General features: G+C 44.6%; 1 protein-coding gene and 1 long non-coding RNA gene across 2 annotated transcripts; both read right to left on the bottom strand.

Moving 5' to 3' along the window:
* Positions 1-6,430: 6,430 nt before the first annotated feature.
* On the bottom strand, positions 6,431-7,795 carry LOC118994544 (uncharacterized). Its single transcript, XR_005068073.1, has 2 exons — positions 7,622-7,795; positions 6,431-7,186 (listed from the first exon to the last, which is right to left on the bottom strand). It is a non-coding gene; the product is annotated as an uncharacterized LOC118994544 (long non-coding RNA).
* Positions 7,796-11,687: 3,892 nt separating this feature from the next.
* Positions 11,688-13,715, bottom strand: ATP5IF1 (ATP synthase inhibitory factor subunit 1). Its single transcript, XM_037057161.1, has 3 exons — positions 13,574-13,715; positions 13,391-13,482; positions 11,688-11,951 (listed from the first exon to the last, which is right to left on the bottom strand). Exons 1-3 carry the CDS (start codon positions 13,658-13,660, stop codon positions 11,804-11,806), a joined length of 327 nt encoding a protein of 108 aa, XP_036913056.1. The 5' UTR covers positions 13,661-13,715; the 3' UTR covers positions 11,688-11,803.
* Between the last annotated feature and the right edge of the window lie 811 nt (positions 13,716-14,526).

The following is a 14,526-nucleotide window of genomic DNA, read 5'->3' as shown; positions in this document are numbered from 1 at the left end:
TTATCTTTAGAGGGGAAGGAAAGAAGAGGAAGAGAGAAATATCAATGTATTGTTGCCTCTCACGAGTCCCTTTGCTGGGAACTGGCCTGCAACCCAGGCATGTGCCCTGACTGGGAATTGAACTGTGATCCTCTGGTTCACAAGTCCACGCTCAATCCACTGAGCTACACCAGCCAGGATTCTTTTCTAGTTCTTAATTTCCATAACCAAACACACTGACCACTTGACTCATTTATATTGCCGCCTGACTTCTGTAGGCACCTGAGTTTGTAAGCCCTGGATGGGGTCAAGATTCCTTGACTTGGTATTCAAAGCCCCAGGATCGTCCTGTGCCTTCCTTTGCGCCTTTACTCTCTTCTACTCTGATCAAGCATACCCTTGCTGAAGATCAAAGTAGAAGACAGTGTCAGAATAGAGATTAGAAAGAGTTTCTCATTTCACTATCCAGGCACTTTTAACTATATCATTTAGTTCTTCACTCATTAACTTGGTGTTTATTTTTTGATAAGACTAGGCCAAAGTCAGCCAATTTGAATAGAACTACCCATGTGCAGTCTCATATATGGCTCTTATCAGCTTCTCACTCCCCTTGCTCAGTGTGCACCAGCTTTATGGCCTCTTTGCTGTTCTTTGACCATGTTAAGGCACTTGTCTCAGGGCTTCTGCCTTTCCTATTAGACTTAAGCTTGGAATAATCTGTATCTTCACAGCTCGTGTTACTCTACTCTTTAGGCTTCTCCCTATCAGCTCACTCTATAAAATGACAACCCTTTCAGATTATGCTATATAAAACAGTTCACTTCCAACCACTTTATATCCCTTTACTCAGCCTTATTTTTCCTTTCACCTAGCTGTTTGTTTTTTGCCTTCCTCACATTATTGAAGCTCTTTGAGGACAAGTCTCTGCTTGTTTTTTTTGTTGTATTCCTGGCACCTAGCACAGTCCTGACACATAGGCATTCAATAAGTATTTATCAGATGGGCTGTGGCCAGTGGTTTGGTTGGCTGGTCAGGGACTTGGAATAAAGATGTTTGGCAAATTGGTAACAAGAAAATGTCTCCAATAGGGGAGGGGGGAAAGAAAAGAAAAAGTATTTGAACGCTGATTGGTGTGGCACAGTTGGTTGGGCGTTGTACTGCAAAGCAGAAGATTGCTGGTTTGATTCCCGGTCAGGATGCATATCCAGGGGTTTGTGGGTTCAGTCCCCAGTTGAGGCATGTAGGAGAGGCAAGGAATGGATGTTTCTTTCTCCCCCCTTTCCCTCTCTCTGAAAATAAATAAAATATTTTTAAAAGAGAAAAGAAAATGAAAGTGGTTGTGTCCAATGTGAATAATCACCAAGAGTGAACTCCGCAGGAGAAACATTAATAATCAAGAGGTCAGGATGGCCTGCTAAGTGAATACCAGTTCATCTCTTTCCCCGACCACCCGTCATCTCTGATGGTGGTGTTCACGGGCTCAAAACCAAAGTAGCCATAGTGGCAGGAAGGGAGGTTATGCCTGGTCTCAGCAACATGGACTTCCACTCACCAAGGCCAATTTGGCAATGGCTACTGCTGACTGCCCAATCTGCCAGCAATAAAGACCAACACTGATCCCCTGATATGGCACCATTCCCCAGGATGGTCAGCCAACTACCTGGTTGTAGGTTGATTACACTGGCCCTCTTCCATCATGAGAGGGCCAGTATTTGGTTATGACTGGAATGGGCACCCTGGATACAAATTTGCTTTCCTTGCATTGCAATGCATTTGTCAAAACCATCACTGTGGATTGTAGAATGCATTATGTACCATTATAGTATTCCACACAGCATCACTTCTGATCAAGAAACTCGCTTCGCAGCAAATGAAGTGCAGCAGTGGGCCCATGGTTATGAAATTTGCTGGTCTCACCGTGTTCCTCAGCATCCCGAAGCAGCTAGCTTGATACAATAATGAAATGGTCTTTTGAAGACTCAATTACAGTGCTAGCTGGATGCCAGTACCTTGCAGGGCTGGACCATGGTTCTTCAGGAGGCTGTATATGCTCTGAATCAGCGTCTAATGTATGGTGCTGTTTCTCCCATAGCCAGGATTCACAGGGCCAGGAATCAAGAGGTGGAAAAGGGAATGACATCACATACTATTACCCCTAGTGACTCACTAGCAAAATTTTGTCTTCCTCTTTCTGTGCACTTATGCTCTGCTGGCCTAGAGATCTTGGTTCCAAAGGGAGGAATGCTTCTATTGGGAAACACAGTAACTCCATTCAAATGGGAGCTAAGAATGCTGTCTGACCATTCTCGAGTCCTCGTGTGTCTGAATCAACAGGCAAAGAAGGGAGTACTGTGCTGGGTTGTGTGACTGATCTTGATTCTCAAGTGAAAACGGCACCATTACGCCACAATGAAAGTAAGGAAGAATGTGTCTGGAATCCAGGGAATCCCTTAAGGTATCTCTTAGTATTACCACACCTTGTATAAAGGTCAGTGTAAAACTACAATTCAATTAGTCCAGGTAGGACTACTAATGGCCCAAACCATTTAGGGATGAAGGTTTGGGTCACCCCGCCAGTAAAGAACCACAGCCAGCAGGGATGCTTGAATGCTTCCCTTTGAAGGCAAAGAAAATAGAGAATGGGTAGTGAAAGTAATTATAAATACCCATTACAACCATGTGACCAGTCATAGAAATTAGGACTGTAATTGGCACGAGTATTTCCTCCTTACTGTCATGAACATGTTTGTGTATCTGGATATATATAGATATATACATATATTTACTATATACATAGCAAACATCTTTGTGTAGATATATAGCAAACACATATGTAGCAAATTTCATATATATGTGATATTATATGTAATAACTAATATTATCCTGCAACTTCTGGACAACACAGAGACTGGGTCTGCAGACAGATATAATGCTCAGAACATATAAAAAATTATTAAAAAACATTTTACTTATTTATTTTTAGAGAGAGGGGAAGGGAAGGAGAAAGAATGGGAGAGAAACATCAATGTGTGGTTGCCTCTTTTGTGTCCCCCACTGGGGACCTGGCCTGCAACCCAGGCATGTGCCCTGAGTGGGAATCGAACCAGCGACTCTGCTTCACAGGCCCATGCTCAATCCACTGAGCAACACCAGCCAGGGCAGAACATATAAAAAATTCTTAAAATATGCCCTGGCTAGTGTGGCTCAGTGGATTGAGTGCGGCCTGTGAACCAAAAGGTCACTGGTTCAATTCCCGGTCAGGGCACGTGCCTGGGTTGCAGGCCAGGCCCCCAGGTGCCTCACATACAAGAGGCAACTGATTGATGTTTCTCTCTCGCATCAATGTTTCTCTCCCTCTCTTCTCCTCTTTTTAAAATCAACAAGCTTGACCTCGGGTGAGGATAAAGATAAAAACTCATAGAGATGCCACTTTGTGACCACTATGACAGTTGAATGTCGTTACCAGAAAGGGATCAGGATGGGGGTGGGTTTGCCCTGGCACAGTCTGGAATGTGTGGGTTCTTGACTTTGTGCAGGAAAGATCTCACAGCATGAGTCCAGGTGATTTTGAGAACATTTATTACAGCCGGGAACAGTAAAACAAAGGGGAACTTCGGCCAAAATGGAGGCGTAGGTGGAAACACTGTGCCTCCTCTCACAACCAAGTTTAAAGTCAACAAAGTTTCAGTAACAAAAATGCAGCCAAAACACAGAAAATTGAACTATATGGAAGTCCGACAACAACAAACTGTTCAGCCAGACCAGTAAGAGGGGTGGAGCCAGCAGCGGAGTGGGTCCGGCAGGAAAGACCCCCCCACCCAGGTGTGCAAGCAGCTGTGGGCGAATCCCAGGTGTGGGGTAGCCACAGGCAGACCCAGTGAGGGTGCAAGGCAGCAGGCTGACTGCAGTCACACATTCGCTCGCAGATAAACCAGTGGTGAGCAGTGAGACAGACCACACAGGCCCCAGCGGCGGCAAGCAGCAGAGGGGACCGCCACTGTCCCTCTCTGACCCCGCCCCCACATACAGCATCACAACCCAGTGACTGAGTTGCCCCGCCCTGGTGAACACCTAGGGCTCTGCTCCTCATACGTAACAGGTGCGAACAGACCAAAACATGGCTCAAGAAGAACTCAAAGCCCCAGAGCCTATAATTCTAAATGACAAAGAAATAGCCAACCTTTCAGATGCACAGTTCAAAATACTGGTGATCAGGATGCTCACAGAACTGGTTGATTTTAGTCACAAATTAGAGGAACAAATGAAAGCTAAACTAATTGAAATGAAGGGAAATGCACAGGAAACCAATAGTGATGGAAAGGAAACTGGGACTCTAATCAAGGGAGTGGACCAGAAAGAAGAAAAAAAAAGACCAAACAGAAAAATATGAAGAAACAAGAATTCAAAAAACTGAGGAAAGGCTTAGGAACCTCCAGGACATCTTTAAACGCTCCAACATCCGAATTATGAGTACCAGAAGGGGAAAAGAAACAGCCACGAATGGAAAACTTATTTGAACAAATAATAAAGAACTTTCCCAGTCTGGCAAAGGAAATAGACTTGCAGGAAATCCAGGAAGCTCAGGGAGCCCCAAAGAAGCTGGACCCAAGAAGGAACACACCAAGGCACATCATAATTACATTAGCCAAGATTAAAATGGAGGAGAGAATTCTAGAAGCAGCAAGAGATAAGGGGACAGTCACCTACAAAGGAGTGCCCATCAGACTGTCAGCAGATATCTCAAGAGAGACCTTACAGGCAAGAAGGGGCTGGAAAGAAGTATTCCAAGTCATGAAATCCAAAGACCTACAGCCAAGATTGCTTTATCCAGCAAAGCTTTCATTTAGAATGGAAGGACAGATAAAGTGCTTCTCAGATAAGGTCAAATTCAAGGAGTTCATCATCGCCAAGCCCTTATTATATGAAATGTTAAAGGGACTTATCTAAGAAAAAGAAGATAAAAATATAAATAGTGAAAGGACAGCAAGCTCACAGTTATTAACAACCACACCTAAAACAAAAGCAAACCAAGAGGACAGCTAGATCAGGAGCAGAACCATAGAAATGAAGATCACATGGAGGGTTAGCAACAGGGGAGTGGGAGGAGGAGAGAGGGAGAGAAGGTACAGAGAATAAGTAGCATAGACGGTAGGTAGAAAACAGACGGGAAGGCAGGAATAGTAGGGGAAATATAGAATCTAAAGAACTTGAGACATGTGGACATAAACTAAAGGGGGGAATGGTGGGAGAGGGGGTATGCAGGGTGGAGGAGAATGAAGGGGGGGAATTAGAACAATTGTAATGGCATAATCAATAAAATATATTTAAAAAAAACAAAGGAAGAGATTAAGATAAAAGAATCAAGATCTCAGCAACAGGAGTGAGTCCAGGCTGAGCTAGCTGGCTAGCCTCCGGAAAGGAAGTCACAGAGGCAGAAGTGAGCCACTCTGGATGTGTGGACTCAAAAGGAGGTCAGAGGTGTAAGTGACCCATCCTAGGCTTCATGGACTCAGGAAACAAGTTGCAGAAGCAATAGGAGGGCTCTTGGAGACAGGTTCAGGGGGTTAGCCTGGGACAAGCTGCCCCTGCCCACGGCTTCCCTGGTTCCAAGTCTTGTGGGAACTCTTAGAGCTTAGGAGAAAATACACGCCTGAGGAAGGAAGCGGGTAGCTGGGACATACGCAAGGTGGAGTGGGCACTGGCATCCTTAGTCTTAAGGGCTTTTATCTGTTTTTGAAGGTGGGTGTTTTAGGGGAGGTCTAAGGGGAAGTTCTCAACAGAACAAAGCAACAGCCTTCCAGGTGTGTCCTTTTTAAATTAATGCATCAGAGTGAGCGTATAGGGAGTTTAGAATCATTCTCTGGTCAGCTTCACTGCTTCACTTTTATTGTGGATTTGTCTGGCTCTAATTTTGTGGTTGTTATTGTTATTTATTCCCCTGACTTCATCCGTTCTGGGGTTTGGCTGGCACTAATGGCACGAACTGAGTCTCTTGTTATTTGTCTCCTAGGGAGATCCAAGCTACTCACTTTCTGTTTGGTGAGGAGAGGTGTAAATCATTTGCTCCTTAGTGGCCTTAGTTAAGGAAGATAAGATCTTTTGGTCTATTAGCAGGCTGTTAATTGTTAAGCCTTGTTTAATTATTTGTCTGTTTTCCCCATTCCACTTGCCAAGGAATTTTTCTAGCTTCTTACTATCCTGACCCAGTATCAAAAAGGCAGGTACAACAAGTATTGGTGAGGATGTAGACAAACTGGAACTCATAAATACATTGCTGATAGGAACACAAAATGCTGCAGCTGTGGTTAAAAAAAAAAGCCTGCAGTTCATCAATAAGTTAAACAAAGAATAAACACATAACTCAGTAATTCCACTCCTAGGCATGTATCCAACAGAACTAAAACAGATGTCCAAACAAATACTTGTACACGACTGTTTTTGGCAGCACTACTCACAATAGAAAAAATGTGGGAACAAGCCAAACGTCTATCAACTAATGAATGGGTAACCAAAAGTTGTTTATCCACACAACAGAATATTAGTCTGCCATAAACAAGGAATGAAGTACTAAAACACACTGTGGATAAACCTTGAAAACACTGCACTAAGTGAAAGAAGCTAGATACAAAAGGGCACATTTTATATGATTCCATTTATATGAAATATTTAGAAAAAGCAAGTCTATAGCGACAGACAGCAGAACAGTAGCTGGGTGAAGGGAGGAATGGAGAGCCACTGCTTATCATTATGGAATCTGAGGGACAACAAAAACATCTTAAACTGCTAGAGGTGATGTTTGCACAGATTTATTTTTATTATTGATTTTAGAGAGGGGGAGAGTGAGAGAAACATTGATTTGTTGCGCTACTTATTTATGCATCCATTGGTGGCTTCTTGTATGTGCCCCGACTGAGGAGCGAACCCGCAAACTTGCTTATCAGACAACACTCTAACTGAGCTACCTGGCCAGGGCCTTGCACATTTTGATATACTAAATAGCACTGAATTTTATGCTTTAAATGGTTAACGATTAATTTTACATTATGTTAATTTCACCTCAATTGAAAAAGAGTGGTGAACAAGGAGACACCCACGAAACCTGCTAACCGTGAGGTCGTGCCAGGTGGCACCGAGTGGAGCAGAGGGATATGTTCTCTATGCTTCATTCTTCCTTTGCCACTCCCAAGGTTTCTGCTCCTTTCCAGTGCTGGAAGTTAAAGATTACTTAAGTAGGGTACAAGTGGTTCAGGTGTTTCCTGCTCTAATAAAGGACTATACCTAGAAAGAAAAGGGAAGCGAGGGAGGGAGGTTGGAAAGGAAGGAGGGACAATGATTAAGCTAATGGCCAACCCAGCCCTTGGAAGATGGTAGGACTTCCAACCACAACACCTCCTCCTTCCCCATCATTCCCCTCCATTCTCCAGATGCACAGGCTGATCTATTGTTAATCCCCCCAATAACCCACGCTTCTACAAATGCTGCCACTCGGCCTTGAATATCACCCCCTCCCCTTTACCTTCCTGCTGTTATACCTCTTCCACCACGAGGCCCCTTTAAGCCCCAGCTCTGGCTCGTGCCTGTCCAGTACTTCCCCAGCCTCCTCTCCGCCCCCACCCTCCCCCAGGCAGCATTCTGCACTCACCACCATCAGAATACTTCCCACATTGTTGTTTAGCCACTTGTCTTTCCCAAACAGCTGTGGGTTCCACAAGGACAGGAGCTGATTATTTCATAGTTGTAATCTTAGTGTATATCAAGTGCCCAGCATATAGTAGATGCTAAATATAAATTTTAATGAATACATTTAAAAAATCTGAGAATGGACCTGGCTGGTGTAGCTCAGTGGATTGAGCACGGGCCTGCGAATCACACGATCGAGGTTCAATTCCCAGTCAGGGCACATGCCTGGGTTGCAGGCCGGTTCCCCGTTCCCGATTCCCCGCAGGGGAGGCACGAGAGGAAACCATACATTGATATTTCTCTCTCTCCTTCCCTTCCCCTAAGATAAATCAATAAAATCTTAAAAAAATAAAATAAAAAATCTGAGAATGGAATATACATATTCTAGAATAGTGGAATGACCAAGAGTCCTTTTTGTGGAAATTAGACGAGGAAAAGTGACTCTCTTTCAGCACAAATATCACCCTAAATTAGAGTACACTGGTGAGCAGAATGTGGGCTGAGTTTCAGTCCTCCCTGGCCCCTTCAATTAGGTGTTCTTATGCAGCGAACAACCAGCAGCCCATACCTTATGCAGCAGATCTGGAAGGATCCTGTCACCAGTGGTTCTCAACTCCAGCCACATATTGGAAAAACCTGGAGCTTTTTGGCAATCGTCAAGTCGCAGCCCCAGCCTCACAGTTTTGGATTTAATCAGTGCTGAGGCATCAGGTTAATTTTAAAGCTCCCTAATTATTTCAATGTGCAGCCTGGGTTGAGAATTACAACTTTGTACTTACTGATGTGAAAATCTCAAACCAAGCTCTATGGCAAATGTGTTTGCACCATGTAGGCATGCACTGACATAGCAACGAGGTTCATGTCACAGCTAACACAATGCTGACTACTAGCATTTCTACTTTTACTGCCAGGAACCTCTCCCTTTACCACCCATACCCAGATGTCCAGGCAAGTCCCCTGACCTGTCTCAGGTCAAGGAGGGAGCTAATAGGCAGCTGAACCACTCTAATGGAATGTGCAACTCGAGATTGTAGGACCAGGAATCCTGAAGTCTAGCCCTTGCTCAGCACAAACCTGGCTGTGTGACCTTGAAAGTTACTTCGTAGTTCCCTGCTTTAGTTACTTTGGTTATAAAATTAGACTAATGGTATGGGCAAATCTGCCAGAAATACAAAACTGAACAAGCAAAACAACTGTACAGAGCTCCATAAATATAAATTATTGTATAATTGTTAAGTTACTTCATGGTATGAAATTCCATTGAAATCTTGTTTAAAAAGTGGCCCCGCCCTGGCTGGCATAGCTCAGTGGATTGAGTGCAGGCCTGTGAACCACACGACCCCGGTTTGATTCCCAGTCAGGGCACATGCCTGGGTTGCAGGCCAGTTCCCAGCAGGGGACTCATGAGAGGCAACCATACATACATTGATACTTCTCTCCTTCCCTTCCCCTCTAAAGATAAATAAATAAAATAGTAAAAAAAAAAAGTGGCCCCAATGATTCTGCCATAGGTGGTTAGGAAGCTATTTAGACAGATCTGCTCATGCAGTTCTCTGGCCCCTGCCCTTTTCAAGTTTTGTTTGTTCAAATCAATTCTGAGACAATAACCCCTGTTCTTTTTTTTTTTAAGATCTTATTTTATTTTTAGAGAGAGGGGAAAGGAGAAAGAGACAAGAGAAACATTAATGTGCAAGACATACATGGGTCAGTTGCCTCTTGCACGCCCCCAACTGGGGACCTGGCCCAGAACTCAGGGATGTGCCAACTAGGAATCGAACCAGCGACCTTTGGTTCCCCGGCCAGCACTCAATCCACTGAGCCACACCGGCCAGGGCTGCCCCTGTTCTTTTAATAAATTACTTTTTCTCCTCCCTAAGCCAGCCAGTGCTGGTTTCTGTTACTTGTAAACAAAAAGGAATTTTAACTTATGCCATAAATCAGTGCGGTATTTTCCAAATTGAATTCTGCAAAATGTTGTCCTAAAATGTTAATTCTTTTTTGGGGGTAAGATTTTATTATCTTCAGAGGGGAAGAGAAGGAGAGAAGGAGAGAAACATCAATGTAGGGTTGCCTCTTGTGAGTCCCTGCTGGGAACTGGCCCGCAACCCAGGCATGTGCCCTAACTGGGAATCGAACCGCGATCGTGTGGTTCGCAGGCCCGTGCTCAATCCACTGAGCTACACCAGCCAGGGCCTAAAATGTTAATTCTTAACATAGTTTAATTTTTAAACTGTCAAATAGCATTCATATTAAGAACTATATAAAGTATGTATTATTATTATTATACTTAATAAATGCTTTTACAAAAAATGTTCTATGCCCAAGAAGCCAGCAAATTTCCTAAGAAACTATTGTACGTGTAGTACAACAGTCTCCCAACGTTAGTGCACATCAGAATCACCTGGGGCACTTGTTAAAACAGATTGCTGGGTCTCACCATCAGTTTCAGTAGGTCTGTGCTGGGGCCTGAGAATTTCCATTTGTAACAGGTTCCCAGATACTGCTGAATCATGGACACTTGATAGTCTTAAATTAGGCTGCTCCAAAAATTATTCATTTTACCTTTTTAAGAATTCAAGCTGCCCTGACCAGTGTAGCTCAATTGGTTGGGTGTTGTCCCACAAAGCAAATGATTGTTGGTTAAACTCCCGGGCAGATGCCTATGTTGTGGGTTCAGTCCCAGGTTGGGGTGCATACAAGTCAATGATTGATGTTTCTCTCCCTTACCCTTTCTCTAAAAATAAATAAATAAAATCTTTAAAAAATAAGTAAAATGAATTCAAGCTTATGATTCTTCATCTTTATTAAGTCTTTAAAAACCCACCCTGGCTGGTATAGCTCAGTAGATTGAGCGCAGGCCTGCAAACCAAGGGATCGCAGTTCGATTCCCAGTCAGGGCACATGCCTGGGTTGCAGGCCAGTTCCCAGGAGACTCATGAGAGGCAACCACACATTGATATTTCTCTCCCTCTCTCTTTCCCTTCCCCTCTAAAAATAAGTAAAACCCTAAAAAAAAAACCCCTTACCTAAGGACATGCTTATTGATTTTTAGAGAGGGGAAGGGAGGGAGTAAGAAACATCAATTGGTTGCTTATTTGGGGACCAAACCCACAACTGGGAATCGAACTCACAACCTTCTGGTCTGCAGGATGATGCTCTAACCAACTGAGCCACACTGGCCAGGGCTTCACGTTCATTTTAAAGTTTCAACTTTTTTGCTTGCTTTATTCAATCATCATTAGACATTTACTAAAAATAAAATGTCACCCTGGCTGGTGTGGTTCAGTGGATTGAGCCCTGGTCTGCGAACTGAAGTGTCACCAGTTTGATTCCCAGTCAGGGTACATTCCTGGGTTCTGGGCCACATCCACAGTTGGGGGTATGTGAGAGGCAATCACACATTGATGTTTCTCTCCCTTTCCCTAATCCTCTCTCTAAAAATAAAATAAAATCTTAAGAAAAAATAATTTAGTTAAACAAGGCCTTAAAGTCTAATTTGAACAGCAGCACACTTGGTGAAGCAAAATATAACCTAAGATATAATTCTGGATCTGTTATTAATAGACTCAGATTAAGAGTCAAAAAACCTAGATGCCAAATCTCAACTCCAATTTACTAACTATTGGCAATACATAATTTCTAATTCCAGTTCTCTCGATCTGTACAAAGATAATTAGAACAAAGATAACTAGTTCATATGAAAAGTTCTCTAAACCACTTTATAGATGCAATGTGAACTGATGGTGCTTTGAATAGTATCTTTTAGGCAATCATTCGTTTTCTAGGCTGCTCTTGACCTTGAATTGGGGTTTATTCTTCCAGAAGCTTACTCTGAAGCTCTGATTAGTATCAGATAAGGGGCCTTTCTCTGTCACACCTGCCTCCTTCTAACCCTCCGTGTGGCACAGCACTTATCGTATTGTGCTTTGTCTTTAAGCTCCCTATTGCAGGTACCCTATCTGATTCACTTTTGCAGTCCAGTACTGTGTACCCCTTCCCCTCTCCAAATGGTAGAACAAATTACACAGTTCACTGATGACAATTTATTATAATCTGCTGGCAGCACAGATAGACATAAATTACCAGAATTATGTCTTCATAGAAGTGGGCGATATGTAGCCATTCTATGGGGAACTGTGTTCACTTAATCATCAGAATGGGATTTTAGTCTCTTGATGGTGTCCTTGTGCCGCTCAATTTCTTTCTGCAGACGTTCAATCTCCCTTTTATGATGAACGATCTCATCTTCATGGTGTTTCTTCAAGGCTGCCAGTTGTTCTCTAGTCTTTGCTCTACAAGTACACAATGGCTCTGGGTTTAATCCTAATTTGTCACCCCCAAAAGATCTCTAACTAAGTATAACCTGCAATACCTAAGGCAAAGGAGTCCCAATCCCATGGGATTCTGGCTGGCCGTCCTCTTCTACCACTTCAAACCCCACTAGTGAAAGAATACTCCATCTTAAGACGTATCCATCTTTTGGAGATGACCAAAATGATTTCATATTTCTGGTGCTAGTGCTTGAAATTTCACCATTCATGAGATATTTCTTTTAGATTCCTCTTTAGAGCAGAAAACTCCAGAGGGGTGTGACCGACCTTAGTAGAGGACTAACCAAGAGAAGAGAATCTCTTTTTGGGGAAATGAAGGGAGAACAGACAAAGGAGTCTAGTTAAAGGACCAATGTCTGCAATCTTGCCTAATTTACCTATGGCTCTTTTTGCCTAGAGAAATTCATGGCCCATTGTAAGGGCCAAAAAGAAGGGGCTGGGGGAAACACGGGACTATTGCACGGGTGGTATTTGACAGTCCAATTCAGATCTTAATAATAAACTATTCAAATGTTGGTTTGGCCACTTTGGGGCCTCAATTTTCCTTAACTATAAAATGTATGGGCCTATTTAGATGGCCCCGAAGGCTCTACTTTGGCGTTCTGGTGTGGCAGGTGCCATGGTGATAATTCTTAAAGAGTGAGGAAGAGAGGGCAGACGTGAAAAGATAGGCCAAAGGAGAAGCAGAAACGAGATTAGTTCTGTGCTACTACCCAGTGTGCAGAGAAGCCAGATAACTCAGGGTTGGTAGAAATGTAAAGAGGTCCAGCCCACTCCACGCTCTTGAGAGTGAGAGTCTATCCAGCTGGGTGGAGCTGGACAAAAGTCTCCAGGAAGCCGGGGAGGAAGTTCCAACCAGGAGCACTCAACTCCCCTGTCCCACTCTCTCTGGCCAAGCTGGAGACCTTCGGAGGTCTAGGAATGACGGAGGGGGCCTTGAGAGTCGGGGGATCAATCCACTAAGGGCTAGTCAAGTTACAACGCATGTGGTGAAGAAAACACCGAACAGGGGCGGTGGGTGGTGTCCGAGGGAGTCAGGCTCAAAGGGTCCGCAAGTTTTGGGCAGTCTGATCTAGATAATGCAAAGAACCTGGGGGGCGTTTCGAAAGACCCTGGAAGAACGCCTTGGGTCGGGGGTGGTAAATAATTCTGGAAAAGTTGGGCCGTGCTTTAAGAATCCTGGAGACGTGCAGGAGAAAATGGGTTAACCCGGGTGCCCTGGGACTATTCCGCAGAGCATTAGGGGCAAGGGTGTAATGGGTTCCGGGACCCGGGAGTTCGGTTGGGGGTTGGGGCGCCCCCTGGCACCGGAGTGGGGTGGGCAGGACAGTCAGACGTTTAAGATGGCCTGTAACGCTCTGAGAGAGCTAGGGCTAGACTCGGGAACCGGCGGGCCTCACCGGAAGTATCGTTCCTCTTCAGCCTGCTCTCTTTTTCCGAAGGCCCCACCGGCGTCCCTCACCGAGCCCGCGCCGGAGTGGACACTGCTTGACTGCGGAGAGACAAGGACATGGGTAAAAGTGTGGAGGGAGAGACGGCATCCGCGCTCAGGGCTGGGGCAGCGGACACTGCCATGGGCATACCTCTTCGGAGCCGAAGCCACGGACTTGCATTGCCCTCACGCCCCACACACCGAGCCGGGCCCGCGCCGCCAACGTCGGGACTGCCATGGCTATCAGTGCAACAGTTACAGACGCAGACAGTAGGGATGCTGGGATGCTGGGTAGACAGTAGGGATACTGACGATCCGGCAGCCAATCTTTTCGGTGGAGAGGCAGGATGAAGCCATGAGGAGCGAATCAGGAAAGGGAGAAGGAGGGGTTCCTGTAATTCACAGCGAATCCTGAGAGGGGGGGCGGGCCCATTCTTAGCCAACCCCGAGCAAGGTCTCTGGGGCCAGAGGATTAGATAATAATGGAGGAAGTTGGAGGGGAGGGGCAAGAGGGGTCACAATCTATCAGAATGAAACATGGCGCCCACCTCCACTCCACGATTCCAATCCTAAAGTAGTTATTAAACACTCGAAGGGCCCTGGCTGGTGTGGCTCAGTGGACTGAGCGCGGGCCTGCAAACCACACGATTGCGGTTCGATTCCCAGTCAGGGCACATGCCTGGGTTGCAGGCCAGTTCCCAGCGGGGGACTCACGAGAGGCAACCATACATTGATATTTCTTTCCTTCTCTCCTTCCTTTCCCCTCTAAAGATAAATAAATAAAATCTTTTTTAAAAAAGAAATGCTCTTTAAAAAAAAAACTCAAAGGAAGCCTCTTCCCTCTCCTGGACTACTAGAGTCAATCAGATGCTATAAGAATAAGATACAAATGTCAATAAGGGTTAGGGCAGGGGATATCTGTGTGCAGGGGATATCTGTGTTCAGAATACGTGGATTTGGTTGAGTTGTGGGCAGAAACAATGTATATGTACGTGTATACGGTTTCTCAAGAGGTATCAATGTCCTTTTCTTTCACTGCCATTTTACTCTCAAGTCTCAGCTTAAATATTGCCTCAAAGAAACCATCCTTGACCTTAGTCATTC

This window comes from Sturnira hondurensis, unplaced genomic scaffold (genome assembly GCF_014824575.4).
Source record: "Sturnira hondurensis isolate 20B ecotype Veracruz unplaced genomic scaffold, ASM1482457v3 Scaffold0009516, whole genome shotgun sequence".
In the NCBI taxonomy this organism is placed as follows: Eukaryota; Metazoa; Chordata; class Mammalia; order Chiroptera; family Phyllostomidae; genus Sturnira; species Sturnira hondurensis.
The sequence above is the reverse complement of the archived record's forward strand: the minus strand, read 5'-3'. Positions and strand labels throughout refer to the sequence as shown.